At 42.0% G+C, this 19,634-nt stretch overlaps 1 protein-coding gene across 1 annotated transcript in view; it reads right to left on the reverse strand.

Moving 5' to 3' along the window:
* TMEM132B (transmembrane protein 132B) overlaps positions 1-19,634 on the reverse strand; it is a gene marked incomplete at both ends in the record, with an annotated part of 174,251 nt that overhangs the window by 23,063 nt on the left and 131,554 nt on the right. The window contains one exon of the mRNA XM_079544007.1: positions 10,117-10,260. Coding sequence (XP_079400133.1) covers positions 10,117-10,260 — 144 coding nt within the window. The remainder of the gene's footprint in view (positions 1-10,116; positions 10,261-19,634) is intronic.

The raw sequence follows: 19,634 nt of genomic DNA on the forward strand, positions 1-19,634 counted from the left end.
TGCAGGCATTGGCTTTGTTCTACAAAGTGCACCCAGGAGAAGCCTCCCAGCATCTCCACAGTGAGGCTGCTGGATGGATCTTCCCAATCTCAGGGTAAATGCGGTCATTCAGGACTCAGCTGAAGGAGCTGCAAGGAGACACCCAGCTCTGGGCATCCGCTGCAAGGAAAACGCAGCTGACATCCCCTCCCCATCCTTTATTTGCTTCTGTGTTACTTTGCCCCTGCCTGTGGCACTCATGTCCTGATCACCACTCTCTAATTTTGCAAATGTAGCCTTGGCATTTATAACGTACAGAATGTGCTGAAAAGCACAACAGTAAGCACTTTAGCCCAAGGAAGGATTATCTTATTTTACGCTGATAATCTTTCACACTAAACTCGCTGCAGGTTGGGAAAATCCAGAAGGCTGCAGCTTCTGCATGACAGGAGCTCCTCAGGTCTCCAGTTTTCCAGTACTGGCATATTGAAATTTTTTATTTGTGGGGTGGCACAAAAAGAAATGGAAAGAAAATTTCCCCTGGCAACGTGGACTGCTGGAAGGCCCCTTCAAAGCATTCCAGCAGTGAGAAGCCTTTGAGCACGCTGCATTCCCAGCTTCTCCGCCCATCCCTCCCTGCTTCCCCACCCTCAGTACTGGAATCATGCATTTCTTTGTGCTCCATATTACACCATTTCTGGAAAGAAACTCTTTCATATTATTTTCACGCATTCGGCCAGGGGAGTCCTCACAACCAGGTTATTTTCTTCCACGCAGCACTGTTGAGATTTTATGTTTCTTTGAAGCCAAGTGTCATCAGTTGGCCATACAGCATTCATGTTGGGGGGGAAAAAAAAATCATTGTATTCTGAAATGCTGATTGCATCAAATGGCAACTAGATTGGAGGACAGTAATCACGCTGAGCTCAGGCGATTAAAAACTCGCTTGGAAAATTGGTCCTTGCTGAGCCTCTATAGAAAGAAATGAATTAAGAAGGAAAACAATAAGGAAGGGTGTGCATTAATTTTGCTCTGCAGCAGATAATGGTGAGTGTAAGAGACCTAAGGAAGGACTGCATGTCTTAAGGATTTTCCCTTATTTTTTCAGGAGGAAACCAAAGAGTCACTGGGGAGGGGTTGTAAATTAAATCCAGGCAGTAATCGTAGGAGCAGGAATCGGAAAAGCACAAATAAATACAGCATATAAATAGGAGATCGTGCTTCCTGCTAGGAACTTATCATTTCTGCCAGTGCAGCTCCAGCACAGCACTCCCCCTCGCTGGCAGTCCTGCTGGGCAATCTCTGTTCTCTGTTCCCTGGGCAATGCCATTCCCTCCTCACTGCTAAGCTGCTCTGGGTATTTGTACAAGTAACTCAATAAAGGATTACCTCCCAGAACGTCTATATTGTAGCAAGCCCTGTGCAGCTCTCATTCAGCTGTGAGATCTGTAGGATAGGCACAGCATCTGCACTGCTTTTTATACAGAGCTGAGTACGTCGTCAATACTCCACAAATAATAAATGCATGCAACTCAAAGGAGCGCTCAGATCTTCTTCAATGAAGGATATGTGTATTTAACAGCCCATTCTTGGCACTTCAAGGAGTTCATGCATCTCTGCTCAGCAGTCTTTCATTGATTACAGTACATCCCTTTTTCTGGCTCATGACAGATTTCTGATCTGCACTCACGTTTAAGGGAGGACTTAACACAGGACTGCATGGCAGCAGTTGTTACTCACTGCAAATGGGACCATTTGCACAATAATTACCACAGCAAAAATAGAACAGGAGCAATAATCATTATGCAGTCTGTACTGTATATGTAACACAGATTTTATATACAGGGATGCATACATCTTTATTTCCAGCACAGATGTGTCTGCCTTTGCTGCCTTTGCACAGTTAGTCGTTTGCTGGCCAGAACATGCTTGTATGCTCTGGCTTCTCCCCATTTGGAAAAATGTAGAGGTAATGGATTGAGTTGCTATTTCCCATTAAACAGATGTAAACTTTAAAGTTCTAGAGATGCTTGTGCTGTGATCCCAACACACAAAGGTAACTGCTGACCTCTAGCAATGGAAACAGATCTCTGATGTGGAAGTGAATTACATGCGTTACAGTTTTATTCCTCTTCTAATGTTTCAGTCCAATGATATTTGTATAAATCAGACCTTAAGCATCCACAACACAGAACAAATGGTTAAATCCTGCCACTTAGGGACCGCTCAGCACTGCTCCAATGGAAGCTGGTGGGCACTCGCAATTACAGCACACAGCAGAACTGGAGGAGGACAAAGCCACACCCCAGCAAGCACTTCCATTCCCTGTACTTCATGTAAATAGAAAATACCACTGCTAATTTCTTTTTGTTCCTTCATCCTTGTCTAACTCACTAATCCACTATTTAGCTACCATCCTTTCTGGCTGGATTTTCCCAATTCCCCTCTCGATCACAGATGCACCCCAATCCTGATTGACCCATCGAGCTACATATATTTCTCATCCTGCTGCTGTTCCAATGAAGGCAACATAGTTCTCATTCTGGTTTCCAGTTCTGTACAGTAAGAATGTAAAAATGCTAATTAAAAATAGAGCAAGAACAAAACTGCCTTCTCCCACAGCAGAGAAGGGGAGCTGGTTGCTGTCAGTGGTAGGTGCTTTTCATGTCAAATGAATTAACTGCACTTCAAAACGTGTGTCAGGCTCATCATCCCCAACCTCTGCTGTTAAGTAGCTCAACGGAGTGCATCTTGGAGTCACTGAAATGTGGGTGTGGAGCAATTAAACCCCAAAGCAAACCCTCAAGTTACATTCTAACACGCAATTGAGGCCCACAGAACCAGGAGGAAGGATGGATGCAAAGGTCTGGTAGCAGAGAGTAGTGGCTGCTGCCTCAGCACAAAGCTCTCTGCAAATAAAGCCTGTTGGGAGGGTTGGAAGATTCAGCATCATATGCCCATCTTGCTGCTACACAGCACCTCTAAGCTCAAAAAATTGTTGCTTAGCTAAAATGGGAAGCTCTGCTGTCCAGAAAGCATCATTTGCTCCCCAGTCCCTCTTCTCTCAATTATGGCCTCTGCAAAGAGGGTGGAGATAAGGACTTTTTCCTCATCCCTTTGCTAACAGCTAATGGCTGTTGTCGCATTCACACGGAGCAGACTCTGCCCTCTGGAACACCTCTGTCACCTCAGTGCCTTTCACACAGACATTAGCTGGAAGCACGTTTTGGCCCCAGTTATGATGACAATGGAAATCTGAGTTAATTTGCCCAGCCAGAATGACAGTTCAAGAGGTGTAAGTGCCTGAGAATCCATGAGGTTCACACAGCCTCAATTAAAATATTCAAATGGCCCCACCGCATCAAAGTTTATAAAGCAAGGTTAATTTCCTACAGAACTTGGAGAAAAAGCCTCCAGATATTTGTCAATTTTCTCTCAACAACAGTTTCTCCTTGCTACATTTGCTTCTGTTGAGCTGTTTACTCTGTGCATCTCTTAGTATAAAATATTCAGAGTTGATCCTGAGCAATATCGCAGTTCAGGCTAATGATTGTTTCCCAGGACTGGGATCCATGCCCTTTGCATTTCTGCTCTAAGAGCAGCCAAATGCTACGCCATAGAATTGTTTTCTTCCTCTGAAGCAGCAGCTGGTCTCTTGGAAGACACCATAAGCATCTCTGCCGAAATCTGTGTAATTGCACATGTCGGCATGGTCTGTTCTTAACGGATCCTCTCCCAGACTAAACACTGTTTTCTCAAGCTGGCTTTGAAGACTGTGTTTAAAAATAGCTTCAGGAAGACACACACATATATTTTGCTATAAACTGTGTACAATGTGTACTGTGTACAGAATATTAATTCTTCAATATGTGATCTCGTACACTGCCTCGCTGTCATCCTTATTGCTATACATGGAGCTGTTTTGTGTGCAAATATGATTCTCAACCCAATGTTTTAGCTTGGCACATTCATAGAACACTATAGACTTCAACCTGTTGCTGTCTTACAAGTGTGTTTTTTAAGAGAAATCTGTTAATATTCAGTAAGTGGCTGTGCTATTCTTTTCTGATCGTGCTTTGTCCGGATAGGAACCTAATTAGCAGAACTGGTGACCTAAATGTCAGAACCTCTGATATTTTGACAAAAAGCAAAATCCTTAATTCAACAGCTGACATATTGCTGAGAGATCTGCCATGTTCTCCTGTCTCTCTCTTGTGACTCATAGAGATGAATTTTATTTGGGGGCAAAGAGGCTGTTTTCTGGCCAGAATAACTAGAAACCAGCAGCTCTAATTACAAGTTTAATGCATTTCAAGCAGCTCAGTGATATTCAGTTATTTCCCTAACTTAGGTAAACCTGTCCACAAGTATAAAATAAGACAATTCACAGCCTCCAACAGGTTTCTTGCCAATAAATTCTTCTGAGATAGAAGTATTCTAGTCATCCCTGTGGCACTAGTGCTACAGACCAGCAACTTCACAGAGCAGGGCTGGAGTAATGCAGGGAAGTAAAGCGAACACCTAAATCCAGGGCGGGATCCTCACCTCCTAAATCATCCTTGTGATTGGCCAAGGAACACATTGCTGCCATAAGCATCATGGTTGGGCCAAGCATCAGGGGGAGTCATTATTTCAGGATTTGTGATGGACTGCAGAGTCCACCGCCTCCCAGCTGTCAAAGATGGATGAAACAAAGTCAACAGTGACTTCAGGTTGCTACCAGCTGATTTCATGGAGTTGATGATACTGACCCAGTGGCACTAATCAGGTGAGATTAAAAGCACTGCTTGGGCACGGAGGTGGATTCACCCAATTAAACACCCGCACTTGAAAAGCTTTCTAGCTGCACAGCTGCCTGCTGCAGCCCCGAGCTGGCCCTGTGCTGGGGTGAGCAGAGCAGTTAACCCTCCAGTGCTGTCAATCTCAAACCCCTCAGCAGCACTAAAGAAAAAAACAAATCACTTAAAAAATACGATCCAGTTCAAAACGAATTGTGTAATAAACCAACTGGCACCAAAAGTAAATCCATCATATAAATGAGAACGTTTTCACTGCTTACTGAGTTTGGACTCCTAGAATGAGCTAATTTCTGAGCGAGTGATGACAAATAAAGCTCTCAGGTAATGCAGTGATAGGCACTCAAAAATATGATAAATGGAGAAATAAGATTAGCTCCACTTTATGTACATTACATTCTTGATCGCATACTTTAATGGTGATGCAGCTGCAGAACTTGCTAATTACAAGCACTGCTTTTGTTTTGAGAGCTTCTGCATGAACCACTGTGTTAACAACTGCAGGCAGTTGCTTCTTTCTGTAAGTTGTCCTAAGAATGTGCTGCAGGTCTGTTCCCAAAATTCAGCATAATTTAAGTTAAAGAACTGCAGTATCTCTCCCCTATCCTTCCTCTTTTTCCCCCTTATGGCCCACATAGCTGTGGCTAGAGATCACTGTGCTCAATGGTTGAATAAGGACCTCAGTCATTCATCTGCTTTTCTCTGAAAGAGGGAAGAACGTTCTGCAGATTCAATCCAGTTCAGCTATTACCTTTCCTCCCTTTCTGACACTTGTTTTGCTGCGCATTAGATAATGCCTAGCCTACTGCTGCTAGCAAAATTAGGTCTTCTATTGTTTTAACATTAATTATGGAGAGTTCAAGATAAGGTTTGTGTTAGAAAAGTAGGGGGTGGGGATGGTTTGAATTTGACTTTCATTATAATTAGGCAGGAAATTATGAAAAGGTGAAAAATAATTCACTGAAGTGCTTTTCTCTAGCAAGCTAACAAGAGAGTGCATTCTTGCACAGATGGAGTTCATGGTATATTATTGTAGCACCACTGTTTTAATGTACGCCACTGCTTGGGCACATTGAGCCTGTTGCTATTGCACTTTACATGTGGGCAGAAATGAGAAGGTTGAGGCCCTCTGGTTCCCTTATGTTCCAATGAGGTCCTGTTCTGTTACAAAAAAATCAGGCTATATTAGTCCATGGCGTAACTCCATGGAAGCCATGTGAATTACAGCAGACATTAATTTGAACCATCAGTCAATTTCTGTGTAACTTGCAAAGAACATGAAAATATAACTATTGAAGAATGAATTAATTGGGCAGCTGTCTCCCTTTCATTTGTACACTACTGAGATAAACATTTGGACTAAGAAGCTGTCCTCATTATAATTTCCTCACTTGACGCCGCTTTGTGGCTGATGTTCCTGACCAACATAACTTCAGTGTTTTCAGAATTTATCTTTACATGCAATTACTACAGTTCAGGCTTTTAAAGGGAGGAAAAGGAGTTCACAGACTTTGCATGGAGCATCTGTGAAGCTGTAAAGACTGACAGCCACCAAAGTTCATCAAGTTAGACTTCTCCATGCAATATAACCATCCTGAAGTGCTCCCTTCATCACTGCTACTTCTCTCTAGCAATGGCTCAAAGGCCAATGAGGAGCATGCAAGACCCACTGTAGCAGACCAGCAAAACTTCAGTAGTGCTTATATATACTGACAGGATGGTCAAGAAAAGGAGGTCCCTGCCATGGTACAATTGCTTTAATCCTTTTCTTCAAGGCTTTTTTTCCCCACCAGTGAGGACTGAAGCCCCATGGTTTGGCACACACATAGAGAAAAGCACATCCCTCTTTGTCTACAGGCTCCTTTATCTCCCAGAACAGAACAGCTGAACAACTTGTTCGTAAGCTTTTTCAGCTTCACCCCCCTATTCAGTTCTGGTTTGCAGGAAAAACAAGACTTGGGAGAAGACCTTCAAGAGAGTCCATGGCAGAAGACCACTGAAGTTAATGTGGCTTTTGGAGATAAGGATTTTGTCCGTTCAGAGTCATGTAGCTTGAAAAATTATGTAAGGCAGGCTGAGGATGGGAAAGATTTTTTTTTTCTCAGCCTTGTTTGCGGATAAGGAAGTGAGATTCCAAGAGGAATGACTGACTTACCCAAAATCACACAGGAAATCAGCAGAAGATATGAAAATAAATGCTGAGAAGCATTTCAGCGCCTTAATCATAAAGCCATTCTTTTCTCTCAAATGCCAAAAACATTAAACATTCCTTTTCAATGGTGGAATAAACATGAGAGTTTCACTGACTCAAGAATGATGTTTTCATCTCAAATTTTCACAACGTAAGCCATTTCAAGGCAAAATGGTTGGTCAGTATTATGGCCTGTGCCCAACTGCAGGAACCAGGGATGGCAACACAACTGAACAAGTAGATCTGTGCGACTCCACTGACGATCCAGTCACACTAAGGTCGGTAAGCACAATGTCAAGTAATGGATGTGTTTCATTGTATTTACCACTAATTATGTAGGCCATGAAAAATGTGGACTGAATTACTCTCTTGCTGGGAAGCTATTATACTGTTAGGCAGAGGAGATATCTGGCTTTGAGCAGGAGAGATTCACATCCCTTGTCTACAGACAAATCACTCATCACCTGTCGGTTGGGCCACCTCCAAGCAGTATTTTTGTCAGTACGATACCAAGGTAGCTGCCCACCTGAGTGCATTTTGTATCAATACATAACAGCCTGGGCCAAAGTCTGTTTCTGTTTAAATTAGCTTCAGTTCATTGTGTCTTAATTGAAAATAATGGTGTTACAGCAGTGATCAAAGAATCGTCTCATTTATCGTCTATTGAATCATTAGCTATTAAACAGAAATAAAAGGCTAAGAATGCAACATTCTGTTCTGCCCAAAAGAATATGAGTATCTCTCCAATTACAAGGAAACAATAAAGGCAGAATTAACAGTGAAATGATCAAAATTAGGTAAATACATCCAAAATGCCTGACAACTCTTATTAGAGGGTTTAGCAGTGTGACCACGACAGAAAAGTCAACACAAATCCACAAATCCAGAAGCAAAGTCAATACTGAGTTTACCAAAGGGGCTTCTAAAGGCAGATACACAATTTTGTGAAAAAAAATATAGGCACATCCAGCATGTACTAAATTTTAACTCAGCTAATTCATCGTTATGAATTCAATCTTGCAACCAGTACCTGTATTTCCAGTTAAAAAATTAAGCCTGAATAACACGCAGCCTGGAAGCACCTCTCAGTGGTCTGTGACTGAAATCCATTGTAAGGACACTCAAATTTTCACGAGAATAACATTACACCCATTTTGAGACTGTTTGTATCACCAAGATGGGGTAAGCAGAACTAAATAAAGACCATATTCAAACCTTTGTATTTTCATTAAGTTAGCAAAGTTGGGTACCAGTTCTGGGAAAGCATCCCCAAGGCACTGTCTTCTATCAGTGACTTGATGCCCAAAAAATTGCTCAGAGGAGTGAAACGAAGACTGGACTTGTCCCAGTGTAGTCATCAGAAATAAGTAAATAAAGGATTAGTTGGTTGGGGGAAAGTACAGTGAAAATCTTATAAAACCAGTGTGGCATTTTGGCCATTGTTTTGGTCTGGTCTCCCCAAATCACTAAAAGAGATGGAAGGACCCTCATCAAGTTGAAGGCGTTTTGGAACAAATCTATTTCCACCTAGAAATACAACTCATTTTTAAAAGCTAGAAAAGATGATGGTCAAAGGGCAAGAGCTTTGCCTTTTTGAAATCCAGGAAATCCAGGAAAGCAACTGGCAATCATGTCTCCGCTCAAAGGGATCACGTCAAGTTTTAAGTAGTTGCCAGCTTCAGTGGACCTTTTAAATTCAGGAACCAGAACAACTTCATAGTCAGCTTTGACAGGACATCCATACGGTCAACTGCTGATTGAACTAAATGGACTTTAAACAAGTAGTGCTTTGAAATAATGGAAGGGGAGTTCTTTCCCTCATCTTTTTGTATCTGGTTCTGTCCCATATTTTCTAATAGTGAGTCCTAGAAATCCAATAAACTCAACGGAAATAGAAGTCCACACATCATCTTTTATATCATTTTATCGTTTTATCTTATATATCGTTTTCTGAAGTGCAAAGAGGAGAAGCCTGAGCAATATGTTGATGATATATAACTTGGTGCCTGCGTTTATAACACGAACACTTCATTGTCAACTGATAAATAATAGCCACAATTAGAGACAACTTGCTGCATAGGACACAGCAAAAAAAAGAACAGCAAAATGTATCAAAATAAATTGTTCCTTTGAGAATTAAGTCAGTTATAAACAAAGACAGTCATTTACATTCTTTTTGGTAAGAGCTTTCATGGAAATTTGGTTACTAGAAAAACAAAATGTGATTTTTCTTTCCCCATCCAACATACAGCGAGAGCTCAGGACAGAGATTTGAGAAGCTGAAGGTAAACATCACTTTCATGAAGAGTCACTTTCATAACAAAGGAGTATTACACTGATTTCCTCTGCAGAATGCTTTGAGGTTTGGAAAGTGCCAGACATCACACTCTGAGGATCCAACTGCACATATGCCTTTTCTCACTAACTTCATTCTTAATTATGAATAATTTGCCTTTGTGATAAATAGACATAAATGTACATGAAAAAGGTTGAAAGAAAGTAGAGTTAGCCTGACTGAGGCTTTTGCCCAAACCCACAGCATCTTTCCTAGGGCTACCTAGGATCAAGTGAATGTCATCTCTCATGTGAGAGTCTCCAAAACAGGACAGCCCTGTAAGCAGTTTAACTGCATAGGAATTTCTTTCTTGTTGGAATTAAAATGCAATTTAAATGTTGTTTGTTTGTCTTAGAGGATATCATTTCTTCCCAGTATTGGTAATGAACTCATTCGGTGTGTCAAAAATAGGAATTGTATTTAATAATGGATGCAGAAAACCCACACAAGAATAAAGATTCCTGCACAACAAACTGACTTTTCCCAAGAGGGATGTATCAGACAACACATTCTTTCTTGCTAGCTCTGGCTATCCAGCAGCAAAGACCAGAAACACGCTTTCAGCATCCCTCACCCTCTCCCACACCTTATGGAAAGCACCAGCACAAATGGCTCCATGTCAGTCTACAGAAATGTGCTAAGCCTGCATAACCTCTGGAGTCCTTATTGCACAGTGGAAGCCACCCACAAGTGGCTATGACTGTAAAAACCATGCAAAATCCCAAATGTGGGCTAGGTCCCGGTATACTGGTGGTGGAGAAGGCAACTGAAACAACTTGCAATTCCCTCGTGCTCATCTCACGTGGGCGCCTTACCTTTATGACGTCTTCATCAGCTGATTTGCACTCAGTGGACTCTGACACATCGACCACCGACCCATCCTCCTGCACTGCAACAACCTTGACTGGAACTGACACCGTTTTGCCCGTCAGGATGGCCGTGTTAAGGACTTCTGTGTCCTGCATGCACACACAGAATTATGGGACAGGCATTAGAGAAGCAAAAGGCACAGAACACTGCAGAGATCAGACCACAGAACCAAAACCTTCTTTTGGACAGAAAGGGCAGTGACACTTCCTTGCACACAGCCTGTGAGCTCCCTGCAATCAACGCTGTCACAATTTTCCAGGCCAAGATTTGTGTCTGGACCACCAAGTTCTGGTCTGACAGACATACAGATTTACTCTTTCTGAGCCCATTTACAGGTTTGGCTGTTATGGAAATGAAATCCATAACGCAACCATGCGCGAAGGCACATCTGTGGGTTGGCAGAACCTCAGCATGTTTCAAGCACCATCTCCAGGAGTGTCAGCGGCTCAGCCCACCCTTATGTCCCAAATCATGCCCTGGGTATAGGAGGCAATTGCCAAGCACTACAGCAACAGTATTTCTTTCATGCTGGTTCAGCCAACAGTTGAGCCAGTTGTCCCTTTTCTGGACATAAATATATGATTAGAAAAACCACGCATGAGGCATGCTATTACCAACTAAGCAGTGTCACATACAATTTTTCTAATCTTTCCCCATCAAAATCCCACCTGGAGACGTTTTACCACATTTCTCTCTAATCCTGACGAATTCACAGCACTGGCACTTTAATGACTGCATTAACACAGCCTTCCTCGGCATCTCAGTGTGGCTGCAGTTTGATTAATTGTGCCAAGTGAGTTGCCCAGAGGACCCTGCCTTGCGTAAGCAGAGCAGACGGGAGGGGAACAGCTCTGATGGAGGCCTGCAGAGGAACACGTCTCTTCTTAAGCACTGCTCACTGCAGGCCCAAAGCTTCACACCACTTCTGCATCCGTAGAGATTCAGCTCAGCCTTCTAGAAAAGCCTTCAAGAGGAAATACTGCTTTAAATCCATCTGCTGCTCATTTTTCAAATTCCATAAAACTAATTGCTTGCCAGTTGGGGGGGAAAAAAAAAGTTGCTTCCAACTAATATAACTTTAAATTTCATTATTTGAATTGGTGGAAGAATAAACAGATTTTAGTGGAAAATCTGATGGCAACTTGCTTAGGAAAATATGTTCATTATCATTTACTTCTGTCTGCTAGCTAGATTGATAGAAAATAATGGGCATTGACCACCAGCTAAGGACAGCTGGAGAAGTCCAATAAATACTTGCAACTAAGATATATTATTAATCAATATTTGGAAAGTTCTACAAAAAGCACCCTGAATTAAATGAGTAGAAGTACTAATAATGCTGGTGCCAGCTAACTAATATAGTCTAGTAGAGCTTTATGGGCAGTCATGTTCCAGAAAGGCACTTAAACGTGTACTCCAGTCCATTTCTGTTCAAAACAGCACTAAAAGTATGTGGCTCAACTTGACACTTAGACTTCTCTGTGATTTAAGCACATGTGTAAGTGCTGTCCTGAATAGAGATGCTTTTCTGAATTACACCTCATGAAATACATCACACAGTAAATGACTGGGTTTTGTTTATGCTGAATGGGATCATTTATCACCAGCTGCCACCCATGACAGAGGGACACCAGCAAACAGAGATGTGAAAGAATAAAAGTGTGAAAGAACAAGTGGAGAACCTTTAGAAAGACTGAGGCTCCAACAAAACTAAGAAAATTCACTGCTCTGTGAGAACAGTTAGCTGCAGCACGGGTGGAAAGGGGTTGTGTAAACCAGGTGAAGATGAGTGGAGGATGCTTGACGCGCAAATACATCAGAGGTAGGCAGATGGCACCAAACCAATGGCAAATACGTCTCCACCATCAATTTGATATAAACGTGCTGAATACATGATGTGAACATGGTGTTTTTGCATCCTGGTTTGTCAGCAGGACGCTTCTAAGGTGCTCCTCAACAACCGTCTTCAGTGCATCAGGAGAAGCAGTATTCTTGCCAAGGTCACGGGCAGTGCACGTGTGCCTAATTGTGCTTCCAAACCCCCTATTCTTAGCACAGCTCCATAGTTCCTACTTGTCAGGGGCAGGCAGCACTCACAGTCCAATCCAAAGCCCTCCTGAACAACAGATGAAAGATTTCTTCTGACTTCAGTGGACTTGGAATCAGGTTCTCAGCAGAGCTAGCTGCTTTGCTTCTGCACCGTTTGTTGTATCACCCAACTGCTGACTGTCCATGTGACGACAGCCAAACAACCTCTAGTCTCCTATTAACTAGTAAGAGCTGCTCAGCTTCCAAGCTGAAGTCACACTTGGATGTTCTGAAGGATAATGCAGAAAGATTTACATTCTTCTGTGAACTCAGTGTGAGAGAAAAGGGCTCAGAAGTGACACATTGCCACTCCTCCGTTGGTAGGTGCACTGCAATATGCTCACCTCTCTCTTGACACAGCACTGTCCCGAACCTCCCTTCCATCCCAGTAAGTGCAGATACCTATCCACAGTGCTAATTAGCTGGTGCTGCTTCACAGAGCTGCACTTCACTCATAAGCAATTCTACCACAGAAATCAATGTTTCAGGTGCCTGGTGCCTGCATCGGGTGTTACAATAGCATAATAGGCCATGTAAAGACCTTTTTAAGAGCTGGCTATTTATAGACTGACAAAACGTGTTTCCTCTGAGGAAGAAATATGAAGGCAGAACTGAACTAATTGACTGTTAGATTTATAAGCAGACCTCTTTTTTCTTTTTTCTTTTTATTTGCATCTTTAGTAGATTCTGTTAGGTTTGTCTTCTATTTCCACAGCAAGGTTTTCTGCAGAAAGGACTGTCACTGCGTGTAAAACAACTCTGCTGGTTACTGTCAACATCACTGAGCTCTAGAGAGAGGTAATAACACTGGTTTACATGGGCAGGTCCCACAGCATCCCCAGACATCTGGAGCACCACCCAAGGACCAGCGCCAGCCTCTCACTTCCAACTCCCTGCAGCTTCCAGGTGAAAGATGGAGTCCTTTCTTACTTCCTCTGCCATGGGTTTATGAGGGGATCTTGACCAAGATCTGGAATTTAAGCAGCTGGGGCAGAAACTAGACATTTGCGTTGCAGCACTATCCTTGAATAACAATTATGTGTGTGTTTATCTCCATTCCTTCTCTGTACCTGAATGCATTAGTACTTCAGCAGAACTCTTCTTAATTACAACTGTAACCTGCTAATAGCGTTTCTTTGTTGTCTGAAGGAATCTACTTCTTATCCAGCCTAGGCTAAATTAAAATTTAATACAACATCAGGTCGCAACAGAACTAGGAAGCAAATGACAGCTGTTTAATTAAAACCTAAAGCTGATTAGATGGCACTACTGAGAGAAATACTCAAGAGGAAGAGTAGAAAACTACTGAAACTCAAGGCCAGGATAATGGCTTTATTTAAATATAAATAAACCCGGCACACAGCCTTGGTAAACGTTTGACAACTCATTGCTTTGGACAAATAGGGGAGAAATGTGAATGGGAGAGCCATCAAGAGCCACAGCAGGCTATTACTGAGGATGTGACCAGGAGTAGGGATCCCTGAGGAACTCCAGGCACTGAGGTCTGATATTTAGGCTTTAAACAACGCCACATTGACCTAAATCCTCACCAGCTCACTCACCCAACCACTGCAAGCCAAGAAGATAGTGATGTATCACACAAGGAACCATCTTTGGGGCCTTATTACTCAAACTCCAGCCTAGGACCATCAGCACACCTTTCCTGCCCTTCTCCTTTCCACAGAAACCCTGCACTGACCCAATTTACTGTAACAGACATCATCCTAGTGATTAATATACAAGCTGGATGTGCTTTTTCAGAGGTTAACCAAACACGCTACAGTACAGCAAACCCAATAAACACTCAATTGTAAATCAGGAGGGAAACCTAAAGCCAACCCTATTCCACTGACAAATGTTACAGCTAAATGCCTTTTGGCATTTAGTTGAAATGACTGTCTTTAGTGAGGAAGGCATAGACCCGAAACATTTGTCTGCAGAATTGCATTGCTTTGTTATTATTTTTTCCCCAGAGTGTACCTCATAAAAATTCATTTGTAACATTGGAAAGAATCTTTAGGAACCAGTTCTCCTGCCTGGAAATGGCATCTCTTAGAAAATGGAAATTATAGGGCAGGTTGTGATGTGTGGGCCGGGCCAGGAGATTTTTTTTTTTATATTTGATAAATTATTCAGCACCTTTTTCTTCAGATCAAAGAGCAAGGCAGTATAAGCCCATTAAGCAAGCTTAATATATAAATTAGATGCTTTGCTGAAATTATTATAATCCAAAGCAATTCTGTACTTTTTGCTCTCATAGCTGACTACTGTTTTAGATTTCCAATACATATTAATGAAGTCAGGTTGCTGGAAAGCTATTTCTGTGTACCACCATTAGATCAGGTAAGATTTACCATTTTGCAACCCACTAGTGAGAACAAACAACTAAGATTGTGTTTATTAAACGCATAAACAATCTTTGCAAAGAGCTCACATTGTTCTTTAGCATTTTTCCTCCCTACTTTTACACAGCCAGTCCACATCACACGTGGAACCAGGCCCACAGCAATGCAGGTGGTTTTGGTGGTCGGTGCTGTTGAATGTCCTCAATGAAGAGCTGAACAGTGCTAATTTCTCATCCTGCAAATTTCACTTGTGGATTCACCTGCAAAATCACCTGCTTGCCAGCTTTTCAGGTGTCACAGCTACACACAAGTCCTTCAATGGGCTGATGGCTGACTAGATGATCTTAGTGGTCTTTCCAACCTTAATGACTATGATCCTGTGATTCCACCCCACCAAGCCACACCTGCTGCTTGAAGCTCATCCCCATTCCCCTCCAACTCCCTGTCTCCAGCTGTTCCCTCATTTCAGCTTTTATCCAGTATATTACTATCAGGAGTCATCAGTTATGGCAGATGGTAAATCACAAATGCTGCTGTCAGAGTTAAAGGTCATCCTTTACCTCCTTTTGTTTACCTGCAAAATAGCTTTACTTCATATTGGGATCCCCAAGGAAGAATAGGCAGGTGTATACATTCTGCAGGGGAAATTAATTAATGGAGATTGAACCATACAGAGCAGTTCTTAATCACTGATTCTTTGGGAACAATGTAAGCAGCAACTATTAGCCTAATTGAATATTATTCTGGAAGCATATTACAGTGCAGGCTGCAAAAACAATTTGCTACAGCACAAAAAAAGCATGATACAGATTCCAAAGCGGAATCTCATTCTATAGCTTGTCCTTTTGCCACAGATACACTGAAGGAAGCTCTTATCTTGACAGAGCGTACCTAGCAAATGTGATCAGACATTGGAAACTCTGCCTTGGAGTTTGCAACAACTGAAGTTGAGATTTATGCCATTTCCGTGTTGTTGTTTTTTTTTTTTATGATGGAAATTCAGCTCATTTAGAGGTTTATGTAGGATGAATAAGCAAAAGCTGCTGCTGAAGGTGAAACCTGATTAGAAGCAGACACTGTCATATCTAGGACCTGAGGCAGTTTTATTTCATTTTTTTTCATAACTCAGAACAGATCTGCCCCCATTAAGCAAAGGTTCAGAATGCAGCCTGGTGCACTTGGCAGAAGTAATTGCAACCTGTCAGGCAGTCTCCACTGGCTCAGCTAAGTACCAGTGCCTTCTGCATCAGCAACAGACCTTTCACGGGACGGGCTCCTGCTATTTCCTTCAGCCCATTATGTCCCAGCAGACTCTATTCTCCAAACCTATGTTAAACATCATGACACCATCACTCCAAAGCACATGCCTGAAGCAGTAGGAATGGGAAATTCTTACAGCTGAAGAGCAGCTATCAGACATCTGATTTTAGTTGTTTGCACAGAGAATACAGACTCCAAGAGCTCCTGGCTTGCATTTCTGGCCTTTTTTAGCATGCTATAAAATAAAGGACCTAATGTCAGCCTAAAAATATTATGGTAAACTCTGCCAGTCGCCCACACTGGAATCTGCACTATGTTTAACAATCTGCAACACACCTGAGCATTCATCTGATAGATCTGTGCCAGTTGTTCTCAACAGAATATCATAGATCACTTCATACTGTTGGTGTTTCCTTTCTTTTATTCCAGACAAACAAGACCATATTCCGTTGTTTAATAAAAGTATGGGCCACCTCCATTTGAAATTAAATTATATCCCCCTGACCTCAAGAGGACTGCAAGTGGGTAGAGCTGTCTGCTGCAATGACGTATGCTTCCATATGAACAAATAATTCTTTTTAGATGACCACAAAACAATCACCTGAGAATTTGTCAAAGGCTTCTTGCACTGACGAATCTAGGGAGGCCGTGTTTTGTCTAGTTTATGAAATGTAACTTGGATCCACCTGAGTATCAGCAGTCATCAAAGATAAATTCTTCTGATCAATATGAAATTTTGTTTCTCTATCTTTGTCCCACCAGTTTTAGAGCATTTAACAACATTCCTGGTAACCATTTCTAGAATTTCTTTTCTACTCATCATAATTTCTGCTGGATCGGGCTGCAAGAAGGGCTGGGTTTTTTTGTTTGTTTGTTTGTTTTCTTTTCTTTTTTGAGGAAATTCTATGCTATGGGAGCAATGGAAAAGTTGGCAACTCACCAGCTTGAAAAGGCTTCAGTTTCACAAGTGCAAAACTACAGACACTGAAACATAAGGTTGCGTATCACGTGAGTTTACTGCTGCAATCTGTGTGCTCATCATCTACCATGAGCACTACCTGGGCAGAAATCCACATCCTTCTGTAATAACAGCTGCTTAATGCTATAGCAGAGTGCACAAATTAATTACGGCGTGTCTCCATGACTTCCAAACATCCTGCAGGAGCATCCTCTTAAGGAAGGAGCATGGCTCTTTCTCCCTTGGCACACATTAGGCCATTCACACAACGGCTGTGGCATAACAATACTCATTTATGAGCAAAACAAAGTATGTGGGAAAGCAGCTGTGACATAGAATCATTGAATCGCTCAGGTTGGAAAAGTCTTTCAAGATCATCAAGTCCAACCTTAACCTAGCCATGCTACCCTAACTCTAACCTTAATGATTCTGTGATTATCCGAACAAGATTTTGGTTTTTTTTTTTCCCTCTCTCTTCTCATCAGGACCAGATTGCTTACTTACATACTTACTTCACCTGTGAAAGTAATTCCATGGGCTTCCATCTGACTGCTCCCAAGATGTAACACCCACCAGCACAGCACAGCAGCAGTGCCATTCAGCAGACCATGCTAGCTCTCACTCACACAGCAATCCTCGCAGTGCTCACAGTGTGCCATTCCCTGCCTCAGCCACGTGTCTCAGGACAGCATAAGTGACACTCTGGAAGTTTTCTCTCTCTCTATTGCCTCTTAAAGGGCTCACATGTCTAGTTTAGCCTTGATGGCTAAAGGAGAGAACTCTATTCCTTCCTGTTTTCAATTACAAACAATCAGCATCTATACATTTCTGTTGTAAGACAACATTAGCAAGTACTTACACCACTGCACGATTCCTAACTGTGACACGGACTTCTACAGCCATGCTTTTTATCTACTTCACAAAGCTGCCTACCACTGTATTCAATGCATCAAAAATACAAAGCAAGAGAACATGCCCATAGCCAGCCCAGGCAACAGCCATTACTAAGGTTGCAAGCTCAGAGCTTTCTGGTGCTTCATTCCCTGATTGTGGGAGCATCCCACACTGTACACCCTGTGTCCTTGCACTGCCACTGCCCAAACAAGCTGCTCCTACAAGTCCTTTTTGCTTAAACAGAAACCACAGAAGATGCCTCCTGCTTGTGTTTAGAGCTGCCCACAAACTTTCTGGACGTGCCAAAGATAATGAGGCAAAACCCAAGAATGGTAAGAGAGACACCTGTGAGAGCATTTGGGGGAAAAAAAAAAGAAAAAAAACCTGAAGAGTGATTTTTTCAAATGACAACATCCATTTATTTGAGAGTTTGAGAGTCTTCTGGCTGGCCTATGGATCTCTGGAGGTTTTTCCTTCCTTCCTTCCCCTGCTGCTATGTGACTTGCATTTTTGCTCTTCATTTTTATTTTTCTATTTGTTCACCTTGTACCTCTTCAGAAGTGCTGTCAGATCCATCCTGCCTCTATGTCTGATTACTTCTTTTTCTGCTCAACTTTATAAAGAACGACCTCTGCTTTATTCAAGTTCAGAACAAAATCCCATTTTTTATCTTTCATGATTGAATTTCGCAGCACAGCATCTGTATTTGCTGCAGAATAGGACAATATCATCTGTGTATCACGAGTTGAGCCACTGCTTTCAGAACCACGGTGTTCTTCCAGAGTCCCTCAGCTCTGGGGACACACAGACCCTCAAACTGAAGAACTTCTGAGTAAAGACTGGATTCTGTTCCCGACTAGACTGGTGCAAGAGAGCAATTACAGCAAAGACCATGGAATTACACAAATGTAAAAGTCCTGTGAAATCAGGATCAAACTATTTAATCTTTCATCTTTTCCCATACGGCCTTCATCTGTTCTAAAAATTACATTCTGAATGTTTAATTCTAGTTACTCCTTATAGCATCTTATCCTTCAACAACACTTTAAAAACAGCTCTGAGCTTTGCAAGGGACAACAAGATGGTTATCTCCATTTTACAGGTCAAATAATGAGGCAGGAAAATCCCACCAGGCCAATGACACAATGAGAAACAGAATCCCCATTTCCCATGTCCTAGATCCATGCCTTTCCTGCAAGATTACACTCAAACCTGCTGCTGTTCTGCACAGTTTAAATACCGATTCTCTCATCTTTCCTACCAAATGGCCTTTTTGCTGTAAATGCTGAGCATGCAACATCTCAAACAGTTAATTTATTGGTTGGTTAACTGAAATTCAGCTGTGCAGCAAAACAAATGCCAGTGATTGTAAAGAAATACAGAAGGCCACAAATAAAACGACCAGTAACAGATGCAAGGAAAGAAAGACTGTCTTACTTGCTGCCTTTCCTAAGTGGAAAATGATAGCAGCATACTACCATGTATTCTAATGCAGTAGATAACTACATGCACTCAAGAGAAAAGAATACCTCTTAATTTGAAACTACTGCAGAATGTTCCATTTAAAGAGGGCTTCTGATGCCATCCCACAGGTGGTTTGAAACGTGGCAAGACAATAAGAAGACAAGGGGGATGACATTAATGCTTCTCAGGAACAGGAATAGAAGGTGACAGTATTATTGGTTTTTGATAGAAGCATTCTGTAAGCAGACAAAGGTCTTCACTTGTGATTCTTTGAAAGCAAGCATGTATCAAAATCACAGCATGTTTCTTTGATAAAGAATTTTTAACAGTGGTTCCTTGTCCTTACCTCTGTGCCAAACTCAGTCCAAGTAGAGACTCCAAAGTAACATTAAAACGTTTAGTTTTAAAATGTCTGCAAACTGCACAAAGTAGTGGCTGCCTTGGTTCCCTGTCC

This window comes from Tetrao urogallus (genome assembly GCF_951394365.1).
Source record: "Tetrao urogallus genome assembly, chromosome: 17".
In the NCBI taxonomy this organism is placed as follows: domain Eukaryota; kingdom Metazoa; phylum Chordata; class Aves; order Galliformes; family Phasianidae; genus Tetrao; species Tetrao urogallus.